The sequence below is a fragment of the Canis lupus genome, chromosome 35, assembly GCF_003254725.2.
Source record: "Canis lupus dingo isolate Sandy chromosome 35, ASM325472v2, whole genome shotgun sequence".
Classification (NCBI taxonomy): domain Eukaryota; kingdom Metazoa; phylum Chordata; class Mammalia; order Carnivora; family Canidae; genus Canis; species Canis lupus.
This window is the reverse complement of record NC_064277.1, coordinates 25,485,517-25,512,733: the sequence shown is the minus strand read 5'-3', so window position 1 is coordinate 25,512,733 and position 27,217 is coordinate 25,485,517. Positions and strand designations below refer to the sequence as shown.

The 27,217-nt window shown below is 42.0% G+C and overlaps 1 protein-coding gene across 3 annotated transcripts; it reads right to left on the bottom strand.

Moving 5' to 3' along the window:
* Window positions 1-199: 199 nt before the first annotated feature.
* Window positions 200-26,564, bottom strand: ZKSCAN8 (zinc finger with KRAB and SCAN domains 8). 3 transcript variants are annotated; one of them, XR_007408472.1, is made up of 7 exons: window positions 26,341-26,562; window positions 21,501-22,021; window positions 20,747-20,885; window positions 18,469-18,560; window positions 17,840-17,963; window positions 15,067-16,804; window positions 200-1,072 (listed from the first exon to the last, which is right to left on the bottom strand). XR_007408472.1 is itself a non-coding variant. In XM_025470806.3 (7 exons), exons 3-7 carry the CDS (start codon window positions 21,915-21,917, stop codon window positions 15,843-15,845), a joined length of 1,734 nt encoding a protein of 577 aa, XP_025326591.1. In that variant the 5' UTR covers window positions 21,918-22,021; window positions 24,088-24,220; window positions 26,341-26,564; the 3' UTR covers window positions 10,798-15,842. The 3 variants fall into 3 exon arrangements, 2 of the variants coding, with proteins under 2 accessions (XP_025326591.1, XP_025326590.1); XM_025470806.3 differs by lacking the exon at window positions 200-1,072 and adding an exon at window positions 24,088-24,220 and having other exon boundaries at window positions 10,798-16,804; window positions 26,341-26,564; XM_025470805.3 differs by lacking the exon at window positions 200-1,072 and having other exon boundaries at window positions 10,798-16,804.
* Between the last annotated feature and the right edge of the window lie 653 nt (window positions 26,565-27,217).

Genomic DNA, 27,217 nt, shown 5'->3' with positions numbered 1-27,217 from the left:
ATATATATATAACATCTTCTTTATCCATTCATCTGTCAAAGAACATCTTGGCTCCTTCCATAGTTTAGCTATTGTGGACATTGCTGCTATGAACACTGGGGTGCAGGTGCCCTGGCATTTCACTCTATCAGTATCTTTGGGGTAAATACCCAGTTCAGCTGAGATTTTTTTAAAGATTTTATTTATTTATTAATGAGAGACACACAGAGAGAGAGGTGGAGACACAGGCAGAGGGAGAGGCAGGGTCCAGGCAGGGAGCCCGATGTGGAACTCGATCCTGAGATTCCAGGATCACACCCTGGGCCAAAGGCAGGTGCAAAACCGCTGAGCCACCCAGGGATTCCTGCAGCTGACATTTTCAAAGAGTTTGTATTGAATTTGGGAGTATTGCCATTTTAACAATATTAAATTTTACAATCCATGAGATATGTAACCACTTATTTCGATATTCCTCAATTTATTTTCGTGATGTTTTGTGGTTTTTAGTTGTAAGAGGAAATATGAATCTAAAAAGAAAATATTTAATATAATCCAATACAAAAAAAGAAAGTCTAATTTTACAGTATTTCATTTTGAAAACTTGTATTATTGTAGAATCTTTCTCTGTCCCTTTGCGATTTATGTAAAAAATTTTAAAAGCTAAATAAGACTCTCCCATTTTAAGACCTAGTAATGTTTTTCCTTAATGTCCTGGATTCCATCTCTTTGACATGTAAACACCTCCATCTCCTGTCCCTTTTCAGATATTCATCTTCTCCCATTCTGTGGTAGTTTAACTAGATGCCTGGCTCCAAGTTCTAAGTACCTGCTTGTCAGAGACACGAGAAGTTTTCTTTTTCCTTTGGATCAAGGGAATTGGCTAACACAGATAGCCACTAAATTCTCAAATAAAAGTTTGTCTAATAAACACAAGCTTTGAAATTTGGGTTTTCCAGGGAACCACCAGGCAGGTCAAATAATGGAGAATATCTGGGAATGGTGCCTTGCCAACACTTCATGTCCTTCCAGTAGTTGCAGGGTTGCTGGTTTTCACCATGATGACAGGCTGTGTGTTTTCAAGGCTGCTGTGGAGCTGAGCAGGGAGAGTGAAGAACAGAAATAGCACAAGTTAAAATGCCACAAACCTCACTGTTCATACTGAGATTCAGTCATTTTTCTTGAATAAACATGCCATGGTTTGCTGCATGCTTTCCTTGGTTTCCAGAGTTCAGAAAAAGTTGATTCTAACATTTTGCCAGAGTTCTTGTTGGTTTTATGGAGATTTTTGTGGTGGTTCTTACTCCACCATTTCCTCTGATATCACTCACATTTTAATTTTAGTGTAAATGTTGTTACAAAAGCAATAATCTTTACCCTTATGATCAGTGTGTTTTATGTCCTGCTTTAGAACATCTTCTTCTGCTATGAGCTCATGAAGATATTCTCACACATTATCTTCTAGAAACTTCATTATATTGTCTTACAGATTTAGATATACATCTCCCAGGAAATTATTTTTATGTATAAGCCAGGGCCCAAGTGTCTCTTTTCTCCACCTTCATGTTGATATTCATTTAATCAAGCGCCACTGACCTATTTGTCCACTCCTACACCAATGTCACAACTTTAACTGCTCTAGTTGTATAAGTCTTAATATCTAGTAGAGCTAGTCATCCACTTTGTTTTTCTTAAGAATATCTTAGGGGAAAAAAAAAAAGAATATCTTAGGGGTAGCTGGGTGGCTCGGTTGAGTGTCAAACTCTTGATTTCTGCTCAGGTCATGATCTCAGGGTCATGATATTGAGCTCTGTGTTGAGTTCTACATTCAGAGTGGAGTCTGCTTGAGATTCTCTCTCTCCCTCTCCCTCTGCCCCTCCCTCTGCTTGCATGCTCTCTCTCTCTAAAAATAAGTAAATAAATAAAATCTTTAATAAAAATAAATTTTATTATTTTTGTTTACTTTTATTTTTTTTATTATTATTTTTATTTATTTATTTATGATAGTCACAGAGAGAGAGAGGCAGAGACACAGGCAGAGGGAGAAGCAGGCTCCATGCACCGGGAGCCCGATGTGGGATTCGATCCCGGGTCTCCAGGATCGCGCCCTGGGCCAAAGGCAGGCGCCAAACCGCTGCGCCACCCAGGGATCCCCTACTTTTATTTTTATTAAAGAATTTATTTATTTATTCATGAGACACAGAGAGAGAGAGAGAGAGAGAGAGAGAGAGAGAGAGAGAGAGAAGCAGGCTCCATGCAGGGAGCCTGGCGTGAGACTCCATCCCAGGTCTCCAGGATCACATCCTTGGCTGAAGGCGGCACTAAACCACTAAGTCACCCAGGGTGCACAATAAAATCTCTTAAAAAGGAGACTATCTTAGTTACTTATTGCTCTGCATTTCCATATAAATTTTAGCCAACAAAATGATGTCAGAAATTTTATTAGGATGGCTTTGAATATATAGCAAAGGTTAGGGAACTAACATGATTATTCAGTTCTCAAGTTCATGAATATGACACATGATTTCATTTATTTAAAAGCATGATTTCTTCAATGTTTTCTGGTGGTGTTGTGCAAAAGTCTGCAAATATACATTTATACTAATGTTCTATGGTAAAAAGAATCATACATATATATGAATGTTGATTTTACAATTACATACATGACACATGTATATGTTGATTTTACAATTATACACAACACACATATATAGTTTACAATTACACAGCATGACACACATATATAATTACACAACATGACACACGTATGTGTGCGTATTCATATCACAGTATATAAAAGTGCAGTTGAGTTTTTGTATATCAATCTTGAATCCTGCAACCACACTAAACTCACTTACTAGTTCTGGTAACTTTCAAGGATAGATTCAAGCCTATTACCAACATGAGGAATCATATCATCTAAGAATAAAGAGTTGTATTTCTTCCTTTTCAATATTTTTATTTCATTTTCATGTCTTACTGCATAGACTAGATCCTCTAGTACAGTGTCAAATAGAAATGGTGAGAGCAAAAAAAAAAAAAGAAGAAATGGTGAGAGCAGATATGCTTGCCTTGTTCTTAAAGGTATTCACTTTTTTAAAAAAAAGTTTATTTATTTATTTATTTGAGAGAGAGAGAGCGAGCAAGAGTGGGGTGGTGGAGAGGCAGAGACAGAAGGAAAGTGATAAGCAGACTTCTCACTGAGCAGGGAGCCTGATGCGGGGCTTGATCTCAGGACTCCGAGATCATGACCTGACCTGAAGGCAGATGCTTAACCAACTGAGCCACCCAGGTGTCCTCTATTCACTTTCTTCATTAAATATGATGTTAGCTGTAGGTTTTTAATAGATGCCCTTTATCAAGTTGGGAATTTCCCATCTTTTACTAATTTGCTGAGAGTTGTTTTTATAACAACAATATATTAAAATAGTTGACATAACATGGCACTAGTGACTTCAACCTTCATTCCTGCTCAATATTGTCAGAAATAACGTGCTTAGGGATGCCTGGGTGGCTCAGTGGTTGAGCGTTTGCCTTTGGCTGAGGTCGTGATCCCGGAGTCCCTGGATTGAGTCCCACATCGGGCTCCCTGCATGGAGCCAGCTTCTCCCTCTGCCTATGTCTCTGCCTCTCCCTCTCTCTGTGTCTCCCATGAATAAATAAATAAAATATTTTAAAAAAAGAAATAACTTGGGCAGCCCCCGTGGCGCAGCGGTTTGGTGCCGCCTGCAGCCCAGGGCGTGATCCTGGAGAGCCTGGATCGAGTCCCACATCGGGCTCTCTGCATAGAGCCTGCTTCTCCCTCTGCCTGTGTCTCTGCCTCTCTCTCTCTCTCTCTCTCTCTCTCTGTGTATCTCTCATGAATAAATAATTTCTTAAAAAAAAACTAGTTACTTAAAAACAACCCTCATTATCTCACAGTCTGCATAGATGAGAAACTGGGCATAGTGTGGCTAGATCCTCTGCTTAGGATCTTCCCAAGGTAAAATCAAAGTATGGTCCAGGACTGCAGTTCTCATCTTATGCTTGGGTTCCTCCTCCAGGTTAATTGGTTGACAACATAATTCACTTCACTTCAGGTGTTGTTTTTGTTTTGTTTTGTTTTTTAGAGAGGTGGAGGATGGACAGAGGGAGAGAATATTAAGCAGGCTCCACGTCCAGCACAGAGCCCAGTGCTGGGCTCCATCTCACGACCTGAGATCATGACTTTAGACGAAATCATGAGTCAGAGGCTCAACTGAGCCAACCAGGTCTCTCTTTCAGGTATTGTTTTTAGTATTTGTTAGGTGAGGCCAAAGCAACATTTAGCATAGACTCATGTGGTAGATAAAAATCTCCCCTCCATACCCCAAAATATTTATGTCCTAATCCCTAAAACCTGTGAATATGTTAGGCTACATGGCAAAGAGGAATTCAGATTGCAGATGAAATTAAGGTTCCTAATTAGCTGACCTTAAAATAGAAGATTATCCTGTATTTTCTGTATGAGCCTAATGTAATCACAAGGGTCCTTAAAAGTGGGAAAAAGAAGCTGAAGTTGGAGTGATATGATATGAAAAGATTCAACCTGATATTGGCTTGAAAGATGGAGAAATGGGGCCAGAATCTGAAGAATATGGATGACATCCACCAGTGGAAAAGGCAAGGAAATGGGAAAATCTGCCTTTAAATGCTCAAAAAGGTACGCAGCTCTCCTGATATCTTGTTTAGCCCAATGGGGCTCATTTTGGACTTCTGATTTCCAGAACTGCAAGATAATAAATTTCTGTTGTTTTAAGCTTCTGCATTTGTGGTACTTGTTACAGCAGAAGCAGAAAGTAATTGTATGTAGCTAACTATTCCTTGCTACTGAGGCAGACCTCTTCTTAGTATTTTACCTAATGCTTTGTGAATTACAACATTTTTCAGTCTTGTTGATGGGAGCAGGTACTATTTCTGGCCTTGTGTAATGCTGTGTACTTTTCCCTGAAAGAACCTTGTAAATGGTTCTTTCCCTGAGGATAGCTTCTTTAGTGCATGGCCCTCAACTCTTGAGGACTTGCGAGGCACTCTCCGTATCTTGAGTTCTCTGGGCAGCACTTTCCTTTCCGTGATTCTGCCCTGTGAACTGTAGCTGCCTTGGTCTTTTCAGATGCTCAACTGATCCCACATCTCAGAGAATCTGCCAGCTGTACCTGGGTTCCGTCTCCCTGTGCAACAGTCAAAATTCTCTCTCTCAGGACAGTAAGCTGGGGCAATCCTAGCACTCATCTGTTTCCCACTTTCAGTCACCACCATCCTACATTGCTTGAAGTCCAATGTCTTGGAAATGGTTATTTTTTTTTAAGATTTTATTTATTTATTCATGAGAGATACAGAGAAAGAGAGAGGCAGAGACACAGGCAGAGGGAGAAGCAGGCTCCATGCAGGGAGCCCGACATGGGGACTCCATCCCAGGTCTCCAGGATCACGCCCTGGGCTGAAGGCGGCGCTAAACCGCTGAGCCACCAGGGCTGCCCCATTCATCCACCATAATTTTTTTTTTTTTTTGGTATTTCTGTTCTTTGCAAGTGTTTTTTTTTTTTTTTAAGATTTTATTTATTTATTCATGATAGACATAGAGAGAGAGAGAGGCAGAGAGAAAAGCAGGCTCCATACCGGGAGCCTACGTGGGACTTGATCCTGGGACTCCAGGATCGCATCCCGGGCCGAAGGCAGGCGCTAAACCGCTGAGCCACCCAGGGATCCCCTCATCCACCATTATTGAAGCAGAATTCGGGGTGCATGTTTTTGGAGGGTGAATAGTTAGTAGGTGATTTCTGTTCCAACTCATATTTTAACATTCTAGCTTAAGAGAACATTTACATAAAAATAATTTGATTAAATGTTCTTCAAAATGACAGGAATATATACCACAAGTCATATTTCCTAAGAAACTATGGACTTGGAGTTTAGAACTGACCTGCCATAGAGGCTGATAGTTTACTTGTGCTGTAGTTTATTTTATTCTTTATTTTTTAAAAAAAGATTTTATTTACTCATGAGGGACACAGAGAGAGAGAGAGCACACATAGGTCTGCCTCTCTATCTCTCATGAATAAATAAAATCTTAAATAAAAATGAAAGGGAGGAAGTCTGATAGAAATGGTATATTTGGTGCATCAGAGGAATCAATGTCAAAATCATTCTTAGAAAAACTATTTTATCTTTTTTTAGATTTTTATTTATTCATGAGAGACACACAGAGAGAGGCAGAGACAAAGGCAGAGGAAGAAGCAGGCTCCCTGCAGGGAGCTTGATGTGGGACTCGATCCCAGGACTGGGGGATCATGTCCCAAGCCAAAGGCAGATGCTCAAGTGCTGAGCCACCCAGACATTCCATAGAAAACCTACTTTATTTTTTTAAGATTTTATTTATTTATTCCTGAGAAAGAGAGAGACAAAGACACAGGCAGAGGGAGAAGCAGAGGGAGAGAAGCAGGCTCCATGCAGGGAGCCCAACACGAGACTCCAGGATCATGCCCTGGGCTGAAGGCAGCGCTAAACCGCTGAGCCCCCGGGCTGCCCAGAAAAACTATTTTAATTAGCATCATGAATTCCAAACCAAACAAAATAAATGTAATAAATAATGTTTCAGTCATCAAAGGTTGTGAATAATTATTTAAAAAATTTGCCATTTTCTACATTTACTACAGAAAATGAAAGCTAACTGTGCCAAAGACAGTTAATATCCATGGAGATCTGCCATTGATAATATTTCAACTTTGCCCATGAAGTGATCTGACAAGTCTCTAACACTTGTCTTTATTTTTTTTTTAAGATTTTATTCATTTATTCATGAAAGACATAGAGAGAGACAGAGACAGGCAGAGGGAGAAGCAGGCTCCATGCAGGGAGCCGGACGTGGGACTTGATCCCAGGTCTCTGGGATCACACCCTGGGCTGAAGGCAGTGCTAAACCCCTGAGCCACCCGGGCTGCCCATAACACTTGTCTTTAATTCCATAAAATAATGCTAGTCAAAGTGATTGTATGCAATTGAGGGTTTTGTTTTTCTTTTTGTTTTTTTAGTAATGTCTATACCCAATGCAGGACTTGAACTTACAACCCTGAGATCAAGAGTCAAATGCCTAAATCCTTTCTAAAATGTAGGTGAGAAAATGCTCTTAAGTCCTTGGTCTTCAGGAATATCTTGGTGGAGGGAAAGGGGAACTGCCTATGATAAAAGAATATGAACCAGCGAGGTGCCCCAATTGGGTTTTTTTCTTAATGGTGATGCTTTCTGTTGAAAAAGTCCTGTACCTTTACCATATATTTGACAATTGAGGTTTATACTTGTTTTGCATCCTCTGATGTCTGGTAAGAAATGAATTCATTGTAAGGTTTTCCCACACCTGTCCCAGGTATAAGGCTCCTCTCCAAAGCAGAATGATGTTTGGTAAGATCTGAATTTTGATTGAAGGCTTTTCCATATCACTTACAACTCAAAGAGCTTTCCTCCATGGAATGTTTGACACACTTTAAGGATTGAGCTAACACTGAAAGTGTCCTCAGTGCAGTCACATGTATAGTGCTTTGCTCCAATTTGGATTTACTAATACAGAAGACTGATTTTAGTGAAAGCTTTCCCACATTTTTATATTTATGGGTTTTCTGGTAACAAGCACTGCTTCCAAATGACCTTCTCCCTACTTGCTCCTGAATTTGCTTAATGAGACTTGAGCTCACATAGAACTTTCACAACACTGAAGATATCCCCAACTGTTCTTTGGTATCTGACGAGACCAGACCATTCCAGTATCTGAAGGCTTTGCCACATTCTTTACTCTGGTGGGACTCTTTTCAGGATGGCTTCTCTGTTGTGTAGTGTAATGGGACTTAGGTTTACACTGAAGGTCTTTCCAGGCTGAGAATCCTCATAAGGTTTCCTCAGTCTGGACATCCTAGTGATCCAGGGTTTATTAGGCAGAGACGATCACTCATTTTATTTTTTATTTATTAATTAAAGATTTTATTTATTTATTCATGAGAGACACACACTGAGAGAGGGGCAGAGACACAGGAAGAGGGAGAAGCAGGCTCCATGCAGGAAGCCTGACGTGGGACTCGATCCTGGGTCTTCAGGATCAGGCCTTGGGCTGAAGGCGGTGCTAAACCACTGAGCCACCCAGGCTGCCAGATAACTCATTTTAAATTGAGCAGCTGCTTCTCTTATTTTGTTACAAACTGAAATTGTGCACAAGGTGAAGGGAGAATTTCCCACTCCTAAAGCACTGTCAGAAGTGAAATTCAGGGCAAATTCTCCCAAGTGTCTTAGGTCCCTTGAACAGAGTGACAGGCTCCTTGGCTTGAAGCAACGTAGGCTGTGATTCCTCAAAGTGGCTCCTCCCTCACTTGGCTCAACTATTCAGAAACCCCTGCACTTGTCCCACACGGAGGCCCTGAGGAATGTTCCCATTTAGTATTTTCTTCCCTTTGCATTGTTTGGGTTATTTTCTTGTGCCTTTAAAAAAAATTATTTAGGGATCCCTGGGTGGCGCAGCGGTTTGGCGCCCGCCTTTGACCCAGGGCGCGGTCCTAGATATCCGGGATCGAATCCCACGTCAGGCTCCCGGTGCATGGAGCCTGCTTCTCCCTCTGCCTGTGTCTCTGCCTCTCTCTCTCTCTCACTGTGTGCCTATCATACATAAATAAAAGTTTAAAAAAAAATCTTATTTATTTATTCATGAGAGACACACACAGAGAGAGAGGCAGAGACACAGGCAAAGGGAGAAGCAGGCTCCATGCAGGGAGTCCGATGTGGGACTCGGTCCCGGGTCTCCAGGATCATGCCCTGGACTGAAGCAGGCACCAAACCGCTGAGCCACCCAGGTGTCCCGAAATTAAAAATTTTTAAATATCAATTTCAAATGGATTATAGATATAAAATGGAAAAAGGAAAACTGTAAGACCTTTAAAGTGTAAGTACAGGTTATCTTCATGATCTCAAGGCAGAGAAGTTTTTTTTTTTTTTCAGAGAAAGAATTGTTCAAATACATACCAAACAAAAAGACACACAAAAAAAGATAAACTGGACTATATCAAAATTTAAAAACTAATGCTCATCAAAGGCATCATTAAGAAAATTAAAAGGCAAGTCATCGAGTTGGAGAAGGTATTTGCATTCTTAGTGAAAGGGCCTCATATTAAGAATAGGTAAATAATTCCTATAACATATATAACAATCTATACAGGAACTTTCCATAAAGAACATAAAACAACCAATAAGCACACAATGAGCTTCTCTATTCTCTACTCTTGGTCCAAGAGACGTGACCTGACCTCATCTCTCAAGGCTAGCAAGGGCATAAACAATACGAACAAGTGGCTGGGGTATAAGTGTGGCCAGGGTCCTGCTGTGCTGGCACACCCAGCAGGACATGCAGGAGGGCAAGAGGCCCAGGGAGGGTTGTCTCTCCCAACAATGGCACAGAGTTACAATGTAAAATGTGGGATGCCTGGTGGCTCAGCGGTTGAGCATCTGCCTTTGGCCTCAGGGAATGATCCCAGAGTCCTGGGATCAAGTTTTACATCTGGCTCCGGCAGGAAGTCTGCTTCTCCCTCTGCCTATGTCTCTGCCTCTCTGTGTCTCTCATGAATAAACAAAATCTTAAAAAAAAAAAAAAACTTTTGATTGGAATGCTAAGTATTCCTATCTCTTCTTTCTCCCTATATACCCCAAATATATCTAGACCAGGTAATTTATTTTGTTGTGGGGACTCTTTGGGCATGCAGGATGTTGAGCAGCATCCCTCGCCTCAATCTGCTAGATGCCAGTAGCATCTCAACTGTTCACTGATGGTACAACCGAAAATATCTCCAGATGTTGCCAATATTCTCCAATTGAGAACCATTGGTTTAATTTCAGATACAAAAGTCTATTCTCAAGCACTTCTGCAATGGTAACTTTAAAACACAGTAATCTCTAGTTTCCTATTCCTTTTTTTTTTTTTTTAGATTTTATTTATTTATTCATGAGAGACACACACAGAGAGAGAGGCAGAGACACAGGCAGAGGGAGAAGCAGGTTCCACACAGGAAGCCCGATGTGGGACTCGATCCTGGGTCTCCAGGATCAGGCCCTGGGCTGCAGGCGGCACTAAACCGCTGCACCACTGGGGCTGCCCTAGTTTCCTATTCCTATTTTCTTCCTGAATGAATAAATTTGGCCAAACAAATGAAAAGCTTCGTATTTCAGTTTTCACATATATATTCTAAAATTGGGATTTAAAATAAATAAATAAATAAACAAACAAATAAATAAAGTTGGGATTTTTTAAAAAGATTTTTTATTTATTCATGAGAGACACACAGAGGGAGGCAGAGACACAGGCAGAGGGAGAAGCAGGCTCCATCCAGGGAGCCTGACGTGGGACTCGATCCCGGGTCTCCAGGATCAGGCCCTGGGCTGAAGGCAACGCTAAACTGCTGAGGTACCTGGGGTGCCCTAAAGTTGGATTTTTTCTTTTTTTTTTTTTAGGATTTTATTAACTTATTTGAGAGAGCCCAAGAGTGAGCAGGGGGAGAGGCAAGGAAAGAGGGAGCAGCAGACTCCCTGCTGAGCACTGAGCCCCATGCAAGGCTCAATCCCATGACATGGAGATCATGACCTGAGCCAAAGTCAGATGCTTAACCGACTGACCCCATCCAGGTGCCCCAAAAGTTGGATTTTTTAGGCTTAGTCTGAGGAACAGTTATAGATATGGTACAGAAAGAAGTCTGCCTACAAAGTGGTAAGACAGACACATAACCTTGCAAACAGCTTATAAATTTCTGTAGATAACTTCATAAATGATCCACACAATGATTTGACAAGCATTTATTAAACACCTACTGAGTGCTCAGCACTGTACTAGGCACTGGGGGGGTGCAGAGATACAAATGTAAAAGCTATTATTCCTGCCCTCAAGGAGCTTACAATTTAATTTTGGAAATGAATACAAATGAAACTACAATACAGAGTGCTAAAAATAATTACAAAGCAACATATTAGTAAGTACACGGACCACAGTACAAACTCAAGGGATAAGTGCTGCGGCAACACAGGAAAAGGGATGTCTCCATGTGAGGTGAAGTCAGGGAGAGCTCACTCAGAAAATATAAAGAAGCTAGGCTTGAAGGGAGTGATGAACAAGAGCTGGGGCCAAAAAACAATCCACACAAAAGACACTGGATGAGAAAGGCACAGGGGCAAGGGCTTGTAAGACAAGTTTGAACACGAGTCGAGGTGAATATGCTGGAGAATGAGGCTAGGGCAGATTAACCACAAAGGGCAAAGTAATGGGAGATTCGAACACCAGTGCTCTGATAAGAATTATCTGCTGCGTGTTCTTGACTGGAAATAGATTGGAGGGGCAGCCCCGGTGATGCAGCGGTTTAGTGCCGCCTGCAGCCCAGGGTGTGATCCTGGAGACCCAGGATCGAGTCCCATATTGGGCTTCCTGCAGGGAGCCTGCTTCTCCCTCTGCCTGTGTCTCTGCCTCTCTCTTCGCTCTCTCTGAATGAATAAATAAATAAATCTTAAAAAAAAAAAAAAAAAGGAAATGGATTGGAGGAGGATCACCATTACAGGAAGCCTTACAGGATGGGGATCTTGAAAGCAAGGGAATTAGAAAGAAATTACAATTACCTAGGCCTCAGATGATACTATATCTGCAGAAGGCTGCAAGGGGATGGCAAAAATATAAAAGATCCAGCCTCAAGGATAAAACTAAGAACTGGAATGTAGAGTGGAGAGCAGAAAAAGAATAAAAGACAATTCAAGATGGGGAAAAGAAATATGAAGTACAGGGTGCCTCGCCGGCTCAGTCAGGGGAGCACAGGACTCCATCTTAGGGTGGTGAGTTTTAGCCCCACATCGGGCTTGGAGCCCACTTAAAAAAATATGCAAGGCAGGGAGTCTATTCAGGCTAAAGAACCTAAGCTATAATGCCTATTTAAAAGGAAGATGGGAGTGAGGGACAAGAGTGATGAGATCAGTTTTCAAATACTAAGCTGTGTAGCTATCTGACCCACAAAGTAGGAAATATTAAGTTACTGAAATACAGAAGTGTAAACAATCAAAATAGAAGTGAATATAGAAAAAATACTGGATAAAATCAAGACATGGGGGTTATTTTCAGTGGAGAGGAGAAAAAAGACAAAGAAAAGCTAGAAATTGAGAGGAAAATGACAAAAAAAAGGATCCCACAAGCCAAGTAAGAGAATTCCTGAGATGCAGGGTAACTCAACAGTATGAAAACAGATCAACAAGGACAAAAACTAAGAAAAGGCATATTTATCCATAGGACACTTCAGTGCAATATTGAGTACAAAAGCTAGTAAGAAGTTTCAAGAGTACATTAATGAGAAAATGGGGTTAACGATGATGGATAGTATGTTTGAAAAACCATGACTGATGGAAGAAACAGAACGGCAGTTGGAAATGTACAGTGAAGTTGAAGGTTTTCCACATTTATGCTGTAGGTAAACTTAACTACTGTCATCCCAATTGACCATACATGCCTGGGGCACTGGGATATTTCATTTCCCTCCAATTTCAATTTTAGTTTCCTGGGGCAGGTTAGAAATGTACTCAAATCTGTATATTATTGCTTTATCCTCTGAGTTACTCTTTTAAACATGTTTTACTTGTACCATTTAGTTTTCTAGTACTACAAAGCATCAAAAGTATCATTTAAAGATACAGTTATCAACTAGAATGACATTTTCAACCCATTCTCCAGTAACTGCAATGGATTTGCACTACACTGTACCTTTCCTTCCCCAGTAGCTTTTATGGCAAGGGGTACAGAATTTTCAAACGGCTGGCCAGGGTCAGGGTGTTCATTAGAGACATGGTAGCAGAGTGATTAGCACAGGCTCAGGAATCTAATCCTGTAGGGAAGAGTCCCTACTCTGGCACTTCCCCAGCTACATAACCTTGGTCAACTCGCCTCTCTAAGCCTATTTTCCTCGTTTATAATATATGGGATATAATATGTCATAACCAAGAGAAATACTCAGCATAGGGCTTGGCACACAGTAAGTGCTTAATAAATGTCACCTATGACTATTTAGAGTCTCAGGACTAAGAGTAATGCTAACTGCTCTATATGGGGAACATCCACATTCTAGCGCTACCTTGTTCAATGGTGGAAATCATTGAAACCTATTAAGACGTGTCTTCTATGACTAAGTTGGATGGCAGCAGAGTTACAGAAGAACTACTTTATCAGGCTAAAATGAAAAGATCGTCATGGGAGAAGAGAGTACTGGTCAACAGTTCATTTCAGATTAGAGTGTAAAAATAGAATCTGCAGGATGTAAGAACTTAGCACACATCACCCAGTCAGGAGCTCACAATAAGGTCATAAAGATCAACACCACTCCAGTGCCAAGAGTAAGAAGTGGAGACCAAGAATGGACTTCTATGTGCGCCCCTGCAAAAACAATAGCCTTTTCTACTTCTTACACTATGTGGCTATTTTTATATGTGGGCTGAGCCAACCTCCATAGTTCTTTCAAGTCACAATCTTTCCTCATTCATTTCAGCATCACACTAATCTTCCTGGGCATATTTTCTTTTCTCTGAATTTCTGTCAGATGCTTAGTGATTATAGTTTAAGTAACATGGCTACACATTTTTCTGAATAGAGAGATATTAGCAGGAATACTTACAGTCATTTTCAGCATGTTGCTCTAAGAGCTTTCACTGAAATAAAATACAAGTGCCCCTCTGAACTATGTGGGAGGACTGCATGTATGTGTGCACATATTTTCCCTCTGACAATGTACCATCCTATCTGCACACAGGCAGCACCGGCCTCAGGCAGAACTGGTGTCTTACAGAGGGTAAGGCGTAACTGAAGCAGGGAGCAAGGATCTGGAGACAACCAGATTTATTTGTGGTTTCTTGAAATTTCAAGTACAAGGGAATGAGGAATGGAATTCCCTTCAAGTGCAAGGGAATCTATAGGTCAAAATAAAGGGGGAAGAGTAAGAAAATAAAGGATAACAGAAAGCACTGTATTGAGAGTTAACCAAGGAAACCAGGGTGACAAATGACAGGTGGGTATCAAATGACTTAGTGAAACAGGTTTAATTAATAACCTTGATGTTGTTAGTGGCCAGAGTAGGTGACAGCAGAGAAGAGAAGGGATTTTATAGAGAAGGAATTTATGATCCAAAAGGCAGACCTTTATGATGAGAGATCTTATGACTGATTTTGGAAAAAAAAACATCAATTGTAAAATAATTTGATTAGCAACTGTCCCTGCTTAGAACAGTCAATGGGAAGTTGTGTAACTTCTCTTGGCATGTATCCTATCCCTCTGAACGGGATTAATGGAATCAGTTACAATTCTGAAAGCTGATTTTGGAAAAAAGCCAAAAGTAACCATTACAAATGTGATGAACAAGTGGTTAATGGTCATATTTGGAGGAGTGGTAGCACTACTGGAACAGTAGCACTACCAGAATAATTAGATTAGAAGTACTGAATTTAAAGGACAAACCATGTAGGTGCATAGATTCTGGTGAGTTACTGAAACCAGCCTCATTACTTTATATAACATCCCTTGGTATACTGAGAAAGCCTCCAAGAAGAAAGATAGTGCCTGGTGATGAGGAGTTAATACTGTGTCTCTGCTGGATTACAGATGGGAGTACACCAGAATTCAGAAGGATGAGGATCTAGGAGGTAAAGTATTTGACAGATCACCACTGTGGACATAGCTAATGGTAAGAACACCTGGAGAATGGAGGGTAAGGTACTAAGGCTATCTAATGAGGTGGGACCAGGGTAATGGCATGAGTGACACAGATCATCAGGTCAGGGGTTTGTGCAGACTGATAAGAACCAGAGAAGACAGTACTGTAACAGGTCAAGACGGTTGAGTATATGTTCTTTGTAAGGATTTTTAGGTCTTCTTCACGTACCTGTCTCCTCTTTCTCCCATGTGATGCTGTAATGGGGAGAGTTTAAACACCTGTGCACCACAGTGTACAGTGGGAAGGTGGAAAGGAGAGCCAGAAGTCACCAAAAGGTACAACCACAGAAGCTCAAGAGTACTCAGGCTGAGTCTCCACTCACCTCTTTCTCTGCTTCATTCCCACAACCATCACTTCCTTTGCTGACACAGGTACTGGGGCTGGGGGTGGTGAAGAATACGTATAGATGCCCAATGACTCAGTGGAGTCAGTGAAGGTGATATATGAAGAAAAATGCTGGAGTGCTGTTAAAAATATAGCATTCTGAGTTTGCGTGGGAATACAGGTTTCCACTATCAGGAACATTAGAATAAAAACAAAATGCACACTTAAGCATAAATACATTAAGTGCCTGTAAAAATTTCCCTAGAACTAGGTTCTTAGAAAGCTAAATACAAAATAAGTCTCACACAGAGGCTGCTTCAAACTCTAAAGTAGCTTCTCAGATCAGATTTGGAGCACAAGTACACCCTCAGGGGAACCAATGGCGGAAGGGGATCAGAGGAGATGGGAAGAAGCAGAGGAACTAGGAGGTGTAGCCTCTCTCAAACCTACAGCTATTCTCCCAAAATAAAACTAAGTGCCTCCATGACAAGCAACCTGCCCTAATGCTATTGTGTTTCTAAAGGATCCTTTAGGCCATCAGGAGTGCCACTCCTTCAGACACCTCCCAAGACCGTCAGTCTAATCCACCTGCATCAAGGCACTGGCCCAAACTACTGAAGAGTTATTATAACTCCACCACCAATATTAATTCTGACCATGGGTGAGATTGTAATGATGACACACTCTGGCTTTTTACTACACTGAAAGACCTCTCACCAGCATGTGGTTTCTCTCATGTTGAATAATGCCCAAACCAAGACTGTGTTTTTTTCCCTAAACTCCTATGGATTCAGATTTTTCTCCACTGTGGATTCTCTGATGCCGAATGAGACTTGATCTCTGAATAAAGGCTTTCCCACATTCATTACATTGATAGGGCTTCTCCCCTGTGTGAATTCTCAGATGCTGTATGAGGCCAGTGTTCCCATTGAAAGCTTTCCCACATTCTTTACATTTATAGGGTCTTTCTCCAGTGTGGATTCTCTGATGTTCAATAAGGCCTGACTTCTGACTGAAGGCCCTCCCACACTCATTACATTTGTAGGGTTTCTCCCCAGTGTGGCTTCTCTGATGGCCAATAAGATGTGAGCTCCGCCTGAAGGTTTTCCCACACTCATCACACTCATAGGGCTTCTCCCCAGTGTGGATTCTCTGATGTCCAATGAGGTGAGAGCTATGACTGAAGGCCTTCCCACACTCATTACACTCATAGGGTCTCTCCCCACTGTGGATTCTCTGGTGCAGGATCAGGCCCGCGCTCTGACTGAAGGCCTTTCCACACTGATTGCACTGATACGGCTTCTCCCCAGTATGGATTCTCTGGTGCAGGATCAGGCCTGTGTTCTGACTGAAGGCTTTCCCACACTCCTTACAGTGATAGCGCTTTACTTTGTTGTGGATATCCTGATGGGAAAGAAGGGCTGACCTGTAACTGAAGGCTTTACCACACACATTACATTGGTAGGGTTTCTCCCCAGTGTGGATTCTCCAGTGGCGAACAAGGCCTGAGCTCTGAGCAAAGCTCTTCCCACATTCATCACATTTATGTCGTCTCTCCTGGGTGGGATTTCCCCGCTGCCTTTCTAATCTGCCCAGAAGATCTCGGGTTTCTCCATGCTCAAGACCCCCGATAACATCCCCGTTGCATCTGGCAGCTGTCTCTCCATGTGGTTGGATTCCAGTAGATATTACCTGTTTTGAAGCTAATTCCCTGTTCTCATTCCTGTTCTCACCACCTGAAATGAAAATGTGAGAAACATCAAGCTAAAGTCACTCTCTATTCTCTATGTTAAAAAAGAATCAAACATAAGGGAAACACATGGAAAACTAGCAGTAAACACAAAGCTTCCATCTGTCTCCAAATGCTGTCATAGAGGGAGATGAAAGCAGGGTCTAGCACAAGCCCCACAGGCCAAATGGGGAAGAAGTGCCATAAAGAAAGAGGGATAAAGAAAGATGGGCAGCCCCGGTGGGGCAGTGGTGTAGTGCCACCTGCAGCCCAGGGCATGATCCTGGAGACCCTGGATCGAGTCCCAAGTCAGGCTCTCTGCATGGAGCCTGCTTCTCCCTCTGCCTGTGTCTCTGCCTCTCTCTCCGTGTCTCTATGAATAAATAAATAAAATCTTTTTTTTTTAAGATTAATTTATTTATTTATGAGAAACACACACACACACACAGAGAGAGAGAGAGAGGCAGAGACACAGGCAGAGAGAGAAGCAGGCTCCACGCAGGGAGCCCGATGTGGGACTCGATCCTGGGTCTCCAGGATCATGCCCTGGACTGCAGGCGGCGCTAAACCGCTGCGCCACCGGGGCTGCCCTAAATAAATAAAATCTTAAAAAAAAAAAAAAAAAGAAAAGAAAAAGAAAAAGAAAAAGAAAAAGAAAAGAAAGAGGGATGTTGGGAGGGCACTAAAGCAGGGAAGGGATCACCTGAGGACAAGTTGGGGAGTGGGAAGAAATATGGAACCGCTGAAGAACCTAACAGGACAGAAAGGGAAAAAAGCCGCAGTCACTGAAAGGGCAGAAGCACAACAGCCTAACAGGGTGAAATCTAGGTAAATATTCTACAGGCCTGGAAGCAGAAGGAATAACTCCAACTGCATACAGAACAGTACACAAGAGGAGTCCTGGACTGGAGAACAGAAATCCATCTTAGAGCATTGTTTCTGTTAGTTCTTGAGTTCCTCAACAATGTCTCTCAGGAAGATCGCAGCTACTATCACATAACAAAACACCTTAATTGATAACAATAACCAGAGCTCTCCTTACCCAGGGAGAACATGTTTCTGTAATTCTCTGGCCTATTATCTCTATTGGGATCCTTCTGTGATGGATCAAGAAGCCACTCCTCTCGAATTAGGGACACAGCCATGTCTTCGATCTTCTCCAAAGTCTGAAACAAAACAAAATCCCCATGTGGGACCGGGACTATTCTACAGGTCAAACTCAGAGTATCAGAGATCCGTCAGGGTTGGAGAGGATCAAGGGGTGGGAACATACTGTGTAAAGGGATCTAAAGCAGCTTGGAGGAAGAGGGAAATGCACCAATTTATTGGGGGAAAATCAAGAATCATGCAAAAAGGGACCCCCCTGGATGGCTCAGCGGTTGAGCACGCCTGCCTTTGGCCCAGGGCGTAATCCTGGAATACCAGGATTGAGTCCCACATTAGGCTCCCTGCATTGAGCCTGCTTTTCTCTCTGCCTATGTCTCTGCCTCTCTCTCTATTATGAATTAAAAAGAAAAATAATCATGCAAAAAGAAAAAAAAAATCATGCAAAAAGAATTTGGGGCAAGTTTCTTGGTCAATACTGGTACAGCGAGTCCAGACATAAGGTAGATGCCACTATTGCTGCTGAAACCCTAGGGCTGGGGTTCAGTGAGAAGCAGTACAACTCACCTGGAACCCTGCTGTGAGAAGTGTTGCTGTCATCTCCTGGTCTCCAGGACTTCCTTTCTGGGAAGGCGTAGGACTCTGAGAAGTAGAGATGGCTGAGAGAGAAAAAAGGAGCTGAGTGAGACCAGCCCTGTTCCACATTTGCAGCAGTCAGCGCTAACTCATTCCAAAGATGCTTGCATTTCAAAACATATGCATATCAGATTTTGCACATAAAACGCTGAGGGGCCCCTGGCTGGCTTGGTAGGTAGAGAATGCAGTTCTTTTTTTTTTTTTTTTTTTTGAGAATGCAGTTCTTGATCTCCGGATTATAAATTCAAGCCCCAAGCTGGGTCCAGAGATTCCTTAAATAAACTTTTAAAAATAACACATACATATGTAAATATATTTGTTTTTTTTAATAAAAAGAATAAAATAAAATGCTGATATCTTGAGCATTGGGTCTATACCTATGGTTGCCCACAACACATCTGCTCTTGCATGTCCCACTCAGCCTCAAATTGAATGTCAAAAATAGAGTACTGGTTTCCTAACAGGAATTGCTTTACAACTTATTTTCTCCCACCAAAGCTACATTCTATTCTTGTGCTTCTGTACAGAGTTTATTTAGGTCTCTTGGCAAATGGAATAGAACAAATTTCTCTCTATTAACTCTATTACCTTTCTGAAAGGTCTACCATGACTGCCAGTATCTGCTTCCTAGAGATACCAGACAATGCAATACTAAAATTAACCAACTACTGTGTCTTGGACAACAGGCTTTAGAATTTTAGACAAGAATCATATTACTAGCTGAAACTGTTTCTATGTTGTTCCTTTAGAAATATTAAAAATCCATTGATGAAACAAATTGCTTTAAACCACATAAGTGAAACAGTAAAAAAAAAAAAAAAAGTGAAACACTAAGAAATGCAGAGCAAGTATGAGACGAGTCTAGAATATCTTGTTCTGTAAGAAGGTAAGAAATTCTCAAAAATAATGGAGAAATGTCAAAAGGATGCAGGAGTCAGCCAGAGGGGCCTCCTCTGACCAAATCTGAGACAATTTAAGCATAAAAATAAACACAGTAACAAATAAAAACAGAGATATTTTATTTCTGGAATAAAGCAAGAATTTATGAGTCCATACTGACAAATTAATAAAATAAAATAAAATGGGGAGGAGGGAACACTCTCTATTACAACAAATACATGTAGAAGGAATGACACAGAAAATCATCATTTTGTAAGTTTTAGTAATAATCACTTAGTCAAGAAGCATCAGCGAATATTAAAACTAGTGTTTCAGCAACAGAAGCTTGATGAATACAAGAGATTCAAGAGGATCTTGCCACAAATTACTTATTAACTACAAAGAGAAAAATACTAACTTTATAATGACTAACCTAGCAAGAATAACCTTAACTAAGTCATCAAAAATACCAACACCATGGGCAGCCTGGGTGGCTCAGCAGTTTAGCGCCACCTTCAGCCCAGGGCCTGATCCTGGAGACCTGGGATCGAGTCCCACACTGGGCTCCCTACATGGAACCTGCTTCTCCCTCTGCCTGTGTCTGTCTGTCTCTCTCTGTGTCTCTCATGAATAAATAAAATCTTCAAAAAAAAAAAAAACAGGAATAGGACAAATTCCTGCTGCACTACAGAGGTAGCGGCAATAGCACTTCTGGGGTACTCCTACCACATACATACAACTGGAATTTACACATAAGGAAACATCACACAAGCCCAAATTGCAGTCATTTTGTAAAAGAACCGACCTGTACTTATCAAAATTGTCAAGGTCATGAAAGGCAAATGGCTGAGGAACTATTCCAAATTAAAGGCATCTACAGAGACACAACTGACTACAAAGGATAATCCTGGACTGGACTCTGGAAGAACATTATTGGGACAACTGGCAAAACAAAAATATAAACTGTGGACTAGATTAGTACTGTATCAGCATTACATTTCCTAACTGTGATGCATTTATTGAGGCTATCCAAGAAAATGTTCTTGCATGAGGAATCATATACTGAAATAGTTTCAAAGAAAGTGACATATTACCAACAAAACCGCAAAAATGACTATGTTGTTAATACACTGGGATAACAGAAACGTGTGAAGATATAAAAATCCCCGAATTCTTTAATTTGTTCATGAATTTAGCAATGGGACTGACAATCTGTATTTGAAGCCTACAAAAACACAGAAATTCTACTTGCTGGTTCTCTAGGAACTCAACAGGCACTTCCTTTCTTTTCTTACTCCTCCTTCCTTGTCAATGAGATCTGGCCCCTCACCTCTCTCTTGTGACCCTTGGGGCACCAGAGATTTATGCTGGGCTGCCACAGGTCGGAGCTGAGTATGTGGAAGCTCTGGTGCAGACTCTGAATTCACTACCTCTTCCCAGAGTCCATGTCCATGTGCACGGGCTGGGACCTGAAAACAATAGGACAGTTGCATTACAAAGAATTCCTTTGTGAAAGGAAGCGAACAGCATAAGGGGACCCAGGCACACCTATAGGCATATATGCTTGTTAAAGGAAGCAGAATTTCACCTACTTCCTAGGGGCAGTGAGAACACAAACATGTTGATTAGCACAGAAAGGCATCATTTCTGCTGACGCCCTCCCTTCCTGCCATTCTGCACATGTAATGTATGGAAAGAATGATAAACAGAAACTTAAAGCAGTGTTATTTAGCAGAAAAAACTTTGGTAATGCACTAGGAAACTGAGGTCTGGTCTCAGATCTACATTTAATTATGTGTCCAGAGTAATTCAAGTAACAAGCTCTCTACATATCAGTTTCCCATCTGGCAAAGAGGAATAATAATAGTTGCCAAGAATGTTACGAGGATAAAAAAAATGTATACATAGCCTTCACAAAAATAAAAAGAACTCTACAAATACAAGCCACATGGCACTAGACCTATTTTCATCCTCCTACAACAGAAATGGATCCAGCCTTTCTTTATTCTCCTGTTGTGGTGCCAATATTCCTCCAGCCAGGTTCCAGACCACCCAGTCACAGCATACACACTCCTTTTACTTACTGGCCGGCCTAATATATCAATCTGCCTTTCCAAATCCTCCAATAGGGTTACCACCTCCTCTCCGTTCTCTAGCTGATGTTCCTTAACCAGAGTTTGGAGCTCCTCAGGCAGGATGGTCAAGAACTGCTCTAGCACTAGTAACTCCAAGATCTGCTCCTTGGTGTTCAAATCTGGCCTCAGCCACTGATGGCAAAGTGCGCGGAGCTGGATCAGAGCTTCTCGGGGTCCTAATGTCTCCTGGTAGCATAACTTCCTGAAGCGCAGGCGAAACAGCTCTTGGCCAGGAGGGTTCTTTTCATGCAGACTAGATTCCTGGTCCCAGCCATGATCTTCCTCTACCTTGACGATTACCAAGTCTTCTTCTGGAGCTTGGTCTGGTGTGGATGGGGCTAACGATTTTCTTGATTCTGCTGCCATTTAGGGCTGGAAAAGCTCGGGATGCTTGTTTCCACTATCTTTTTTATCTTGAGAAGAACTTTCCAAGGATCTCTTCTGTAAGGGCAATTCTTAGGGTAGAGAAACTGTCAAACAACATTAAAGCAAGTCAAAGGTCATAGTAATTTACTAAGGCGTCTTAACAAGCTCCTTACCGCAACACATACCTCATGGCTCAGTCATTTAAGTGATCCCTCCACTGTCCCAGAAGTAACTCCTTCCCTAACTTTCTGCCATGCCAAACACCCATCTGAGGAATATTCCCTTCCTTCTGCTTCCTCTCCTTAGGGATGGGGAATACAGCAAAGTCAGGAAACTATGCAGAGTGGGTCTAATTGAAGGTCTGCATTTAACCTCAGCTGGCCCTCAATGAAGCTGATTTGACTCTTTCAGTATTTGCTACACCAGCTATACTGTTATAACACACTTCAGCTCTCAGGCTATCCCTCGCACTCAACAAAGGAAACTAATTTTTTAAAAATATTTTATTTATTTATGAGACACACAGAGAGAGAAAGACACAGGCAGAGGGAGAAGCAGGCTCCTCACAGGGACCCCAATGCAAGACTCGATCCCGTGACTCAGGATCACGCCCTGAGCCAAAGGCAGATGCTCAACCATTGAGCCACCCAGGCATCCTGAGGAGACTAATTTCTATATAATCTAGCTCAAGGTATTGTCCAGAACTGTCCTAACACCATGCTCTTCTCCACCTAACAGCATTATCCTACTGTGCTCTCCATCCTCCCTCCTGTCTCAAGGCTAACTACTACTTCTACTGCAGACCTTATCTCCCTCTACAACTCTTTGGAGCACTGGCCCTGCCTCTCCAAAGAACCTACAGTTCCTAACCACACATGTAACCGAGAAGTCTAGTCCTACACAATAATGAACTTTCACAGTGTTTTATAAATAAAATCATACAGTAGGTACCCTTTTGAGTCTGGCATCTTTCACTTAGCATAATCCATATGAGATCATCAATATTGTTGACTGTATCAGCAGTTTGTTCCTTATATGGATGTACGTTTATCCATTCTTCAGTTGAGAGATCTCTCAAATCGTTTTCAGTTTTTGACAATTACAAATAAAACCACTATGAACATCTGGATGTTGAGTTTTAGTGTGAACAAGTTTTCATTTCACTTGAGCAAATATCTAAAACTGCTGGGTCATACGGTTAAGTATAATTTTATAAGAAACTGCAAAACTGTCCTCTAATGTGGCTATAACACTCTGCATTCCACTAGCTATGTGAGAACTGCTGTTGCTCTATCCTGACAAGCATTTAATACTGTTTTACTTTTAACTTTAGATATCTATTGAGTGTATAATGATATCTTACTATGGTTTTATTTATTTATTATCTTACTTTTATTTTTAACCACTCTCTGGTGCTGCACTATGGTTTTAATTTGCATTTTTCAGGACACCTGGGTGGCTCAGTGGTTGGGCATCTGCCTTCAGCCCAGGACATGATCCCGGGTCTGGGGATCGAGTCCAGCATCGGGCTCCCTGTGTGGAGCCTGCTTCTCCCTCTGCCTATGTCTCTGCCTCTCTCTGTCTCTCTCATGAATAAATAAAAAAAATTAAATCTTAAAAAAAAAAAAAACAACACACTAGCTATAAATACAAAATACTTCAATGTTAACTGTGCACCATTTGAGAATTTTATGTTAAGATATTAAATACATCAACATTGGGATCCCTGGGTGGATCAGCAGTTTAGCACCGCCTTCAGCCCAGGGCGTGATCCTGGAGTCCCGGGATCAAGCCCCACGTTGGGCTCCCTGCATGGAGCCTGCTTCTCCCTCTGCCTGTGCCTCCCTCTCTTTCTCTCTCTCTCTCATGAATAAATAAATAAAATCCTTAAAAAAAAAATAAATACATCAACATCATATTAAATGATATCAAATAAAGTCTCAAGAGTAAGACCCATAGAAGTCATTTAATTACCAGATTTATTCATAATTTATACCAAATCAGCCAACTGATGTCTGCCTGTGTCTCCCTCTGCCTGTGTCTCCCTCTCTTTCTCTCTCTCTCATGAATAAATAAATAAAATCCTTAAAAAAAAAAAATACATCAACATCATATTAAATGATATCAAATAAAGTCTCAAGAGTAAGACCCATAGAAGTCATTTAATTACCAGATTTATTCATAATTTATACCAAATCAGCCAACCAGTCTTGTTCATTCTCCATCCTGATTATTCTTTTTAGTAGTTCATTTTCTACTTTTTAGTCTCTTCCTTCTCCAATCAGGTTTTTGACAATTACAACCTATAATCAAGTACAAAGATATGGACTACAAAATTAATCTATTATGTACCCTTTTCTCAGTTTCATGTATACACATCTGCATTAAATTGGTAAGCATTTTATGCATAAAGACTGCTTCTTACATCTTAAGAACACTGGTCAAGGAGCACCTGGATAGCTCAGTCGGTTAAGCATGAGACTCTGGGTTTCACCTCAGGTCTTGATCTCACTGTGGAGAGGTCTAACTGGGGTAGGACTCTGCACTCAGCCTGAAGTCACCTTGAGATTCTTTCTGCCCCTCCCCCCTGAGCTCTCTCTCACTCTTAAATGGAGGTGCTTGGGTGGCTTAGTTAAGTGTCTGCATTTGGTTCAGGTCTTGATCGAGCTCTGTGATGGGCTCCCTGCTCAGCCGGCAGTCAGCTGGTTCCTCTCCCTTCACCCCTCTCCCCTGTTTGTGCTGGAGGTGCACACGGTCTTAAATAAACAAATTCTTTAAACATAAATAAATAAGTTTTAAAAATATTTTATTTATCTATTCATGAGAGACACAGAGAGAGAAGCAGAGGCATAGGCAGAGGGAGAAGCAAGCTCCCTACAGGGAGCCTGATGTGGGACTCAATCCCAGGATCACCGCCTGAACCAAAGACAGAGAACTGAGCCACCCAGGGGTCTCTATATATTGAGACATCTTAAAAACAAAAACAACAACAAACCTGGTTAAGTTTACTGATTTAGGAAGTTAAAACAGCCAATCTGTAAAGTCTGATCTCAAATGCTATATAATCCTGTCAACTACTAAAGGCACAACTCACATTTTATTATTTTTAAAACATTACTTTGTCAGCATTTTAGAGGGAAGAATTATTTATTTCAGAGAGAGAGGGAGAGAAGGGGGGACAGAGGAAGAGAGTGTCTTAAGCAGATTCCTTGCTGAGCCCAGTCTCAGGGGGCTCAATCTCAGGACCTGAACCCAAATCAAGAGTCGGAGGCTTAACCCACTGAACCATCCAGGTGTCCCACAATTCAGACTTTAGTAGCATTCTTTTTTTAGAGGTGAAAACAAATGTTTTCTTTCTTCAGATTAATTAAGTCTACTTTGGGATATTTGGGAACTTAAAACAAAATAAGAAACTTTCCAGGCTTTAAGATCAAGAAAAAAATAGGTGAGGCAAAAACTGTCCTTTAGGGGCACGTGGATTGAGCGTCTGCCTTCGGCTGAAGTCCAGGACAGGAGTCTTGGAATGGAGTCCTGGTCCCACTCCCCACAGGGAGCCTGCTTCTCTCTCTGCTTATGTCTCTGCCTCTGTCTCTCATGAATAAACAAAAATCTTAAAAAAAAAAAAAAAAAGAGAGAGAGAGAGAGAGAGAGAAAATCCTGTCCTTTAGAGTTACCTCAAACTGTGGAAGCCAGTTTTAACATCTACCACATGCCACACTCAACCACAGCACAGATTCAAAATACTTAAGCGTTTGTAAAAACAATGGTTACTGCATAAAGATACTTAACTACCCAAACAGGAATATGGATCCTTTTTAGTTGGTGGCAGCGGCAGTATTCATGTCGCCTGACAAAATGACTAGTGAGTGACAGGACTGTTGGAAAGGGGGCCCCTCTAGAAGAGTTCCCAGGCATTTACTTTTGTTACCTTCGATAAACGAAATATTCTGAGAAAGGCTGAATATTCTCTATTAACCCCAAAGTTGTGAAAAACCTGTCTTTTGCAGTTACCACCATTTTCTGAATACACTGCAAAGAGCAGAGTAGCAGCAAAAGTAGGTTTCCAGGAATAATTAGGGCTTCCAAAAGCAACATATTGCTTTAAAAAAAAAAAAAGAAAAGAAAAGAGAAAGTTGTACTATGAAGGAAATGCGAAAGTGCTAAATAATTCAGGGGGTGGAAACAGCTGGATAAAAGGTAACGCGGGGGCGGTTTTCCCGTTTTCATACGGACACCCTCACAAAGAAAGGAGCGGAAGGGGGGAGCTATTCCCCATGGGGGGGTCTCAGCGGCCCCGACCCCCGCAGTCCGGGCGCCCCCGCCTCTGGGACCCTCTCCAGACCCTCAGGTCGGTCCCCAGCAGCGGCCTAGTCCGGCCACAAAGAGCCGTCCTCCTCCGCCCGGAGCCCGAACCGTTACTCACCACGAGCTCCAGGGGCCGCACGGGACGGGAAAGGCGGGCTGCATAGGCCGGACGGACCAGGAGGGAAAGGCGGGGAGAAAACCGGGAGACAGCTGTCGCCGGGCCACGGCCCTGCAGCCCTAACTTCCAGACCCGCGGAGGCACAACATAGCCCAACGCGCATCTTGTCCGGAGGCACTTCCGGAAGCTCTCTAGGAACGCTGGAGGCCTCGAAGCTCTATGGTCGGTCGGCCTGAGCGACGCGCGCGCATCCCTCCGCGGGCCCCAGCTCTCCGGGGCCTGCGTGCCGCTCGGTCCGCGGACTGCAGTGGGAAGGTGGGTTCGGGCTGGGGGCCTGGGCACGCAAACAGCCCGGCCGGCCCGTTGCTGCCTCTCTCCAGGCCTCCTGCGCAGACTGCCAGTTGCATGAGGCATTCCTGCCAATCACAGTTCATAGCCTTTGGAATCCCGTTTGGCATTGAGGATAGTACACCATAGGCTATTGTTAAAAAAATCATGGGTTGCTCAGTGGTTGAGCATCTGCCTTTGGCTCAAGTCATGATCCTGGCCTCCTAGGATCCAGTCCGGTATCGGTATAGGTTCCCTGCATGGAGCCTGCTTCTCCCTCTGCCTGTGTCTCTGCCTCTCTCTGGATCTCTCATGAATAAATAAATTAAATCTTAAAAAAAAAAATCACGGTGATTGAATACAAATTTGCAACGAACCTTTAGCTGAGTTCGAGCCCTTGCTTTCCTGCTGAATTGCAATCTCTTAAAAAAAAAACCTGCTTTGCAGCTTAGCCTTTTAAATGTTGTATCTGTGAGGGAAGCTTCATTGGTAGACTCTAGTTTTAACACCACAAAGTTGGGGGAAAATCTATGTTCGCAAGTACATCCCT

Excerpts from the sequence above, each read along its gene's own strand:
- ZKSCAN8 (XM_025470806.3), bottom strand. The coding sequence starts at position 21,917 with ATGGCAGCAGAATCAAGAAAATCGTTAGCCCCATCCACACCAGACCAA. Across the intron at positions 20,886-21,500 it reads TTGATATATTAGGCCGGCCA|GTCCCAGCCCGTGCACATGG; the intron begins GTAAGTAAAAGG and ends TATTGTTTTCAG. Across the intron at positions 16,805-17,839 it reads CAGAAACATGTTCTCCCTGG|GTGGTGAGAACAGGAATGAG; the intron begins GTAAGGAGAGCT and ends TTTTCATTTCAG.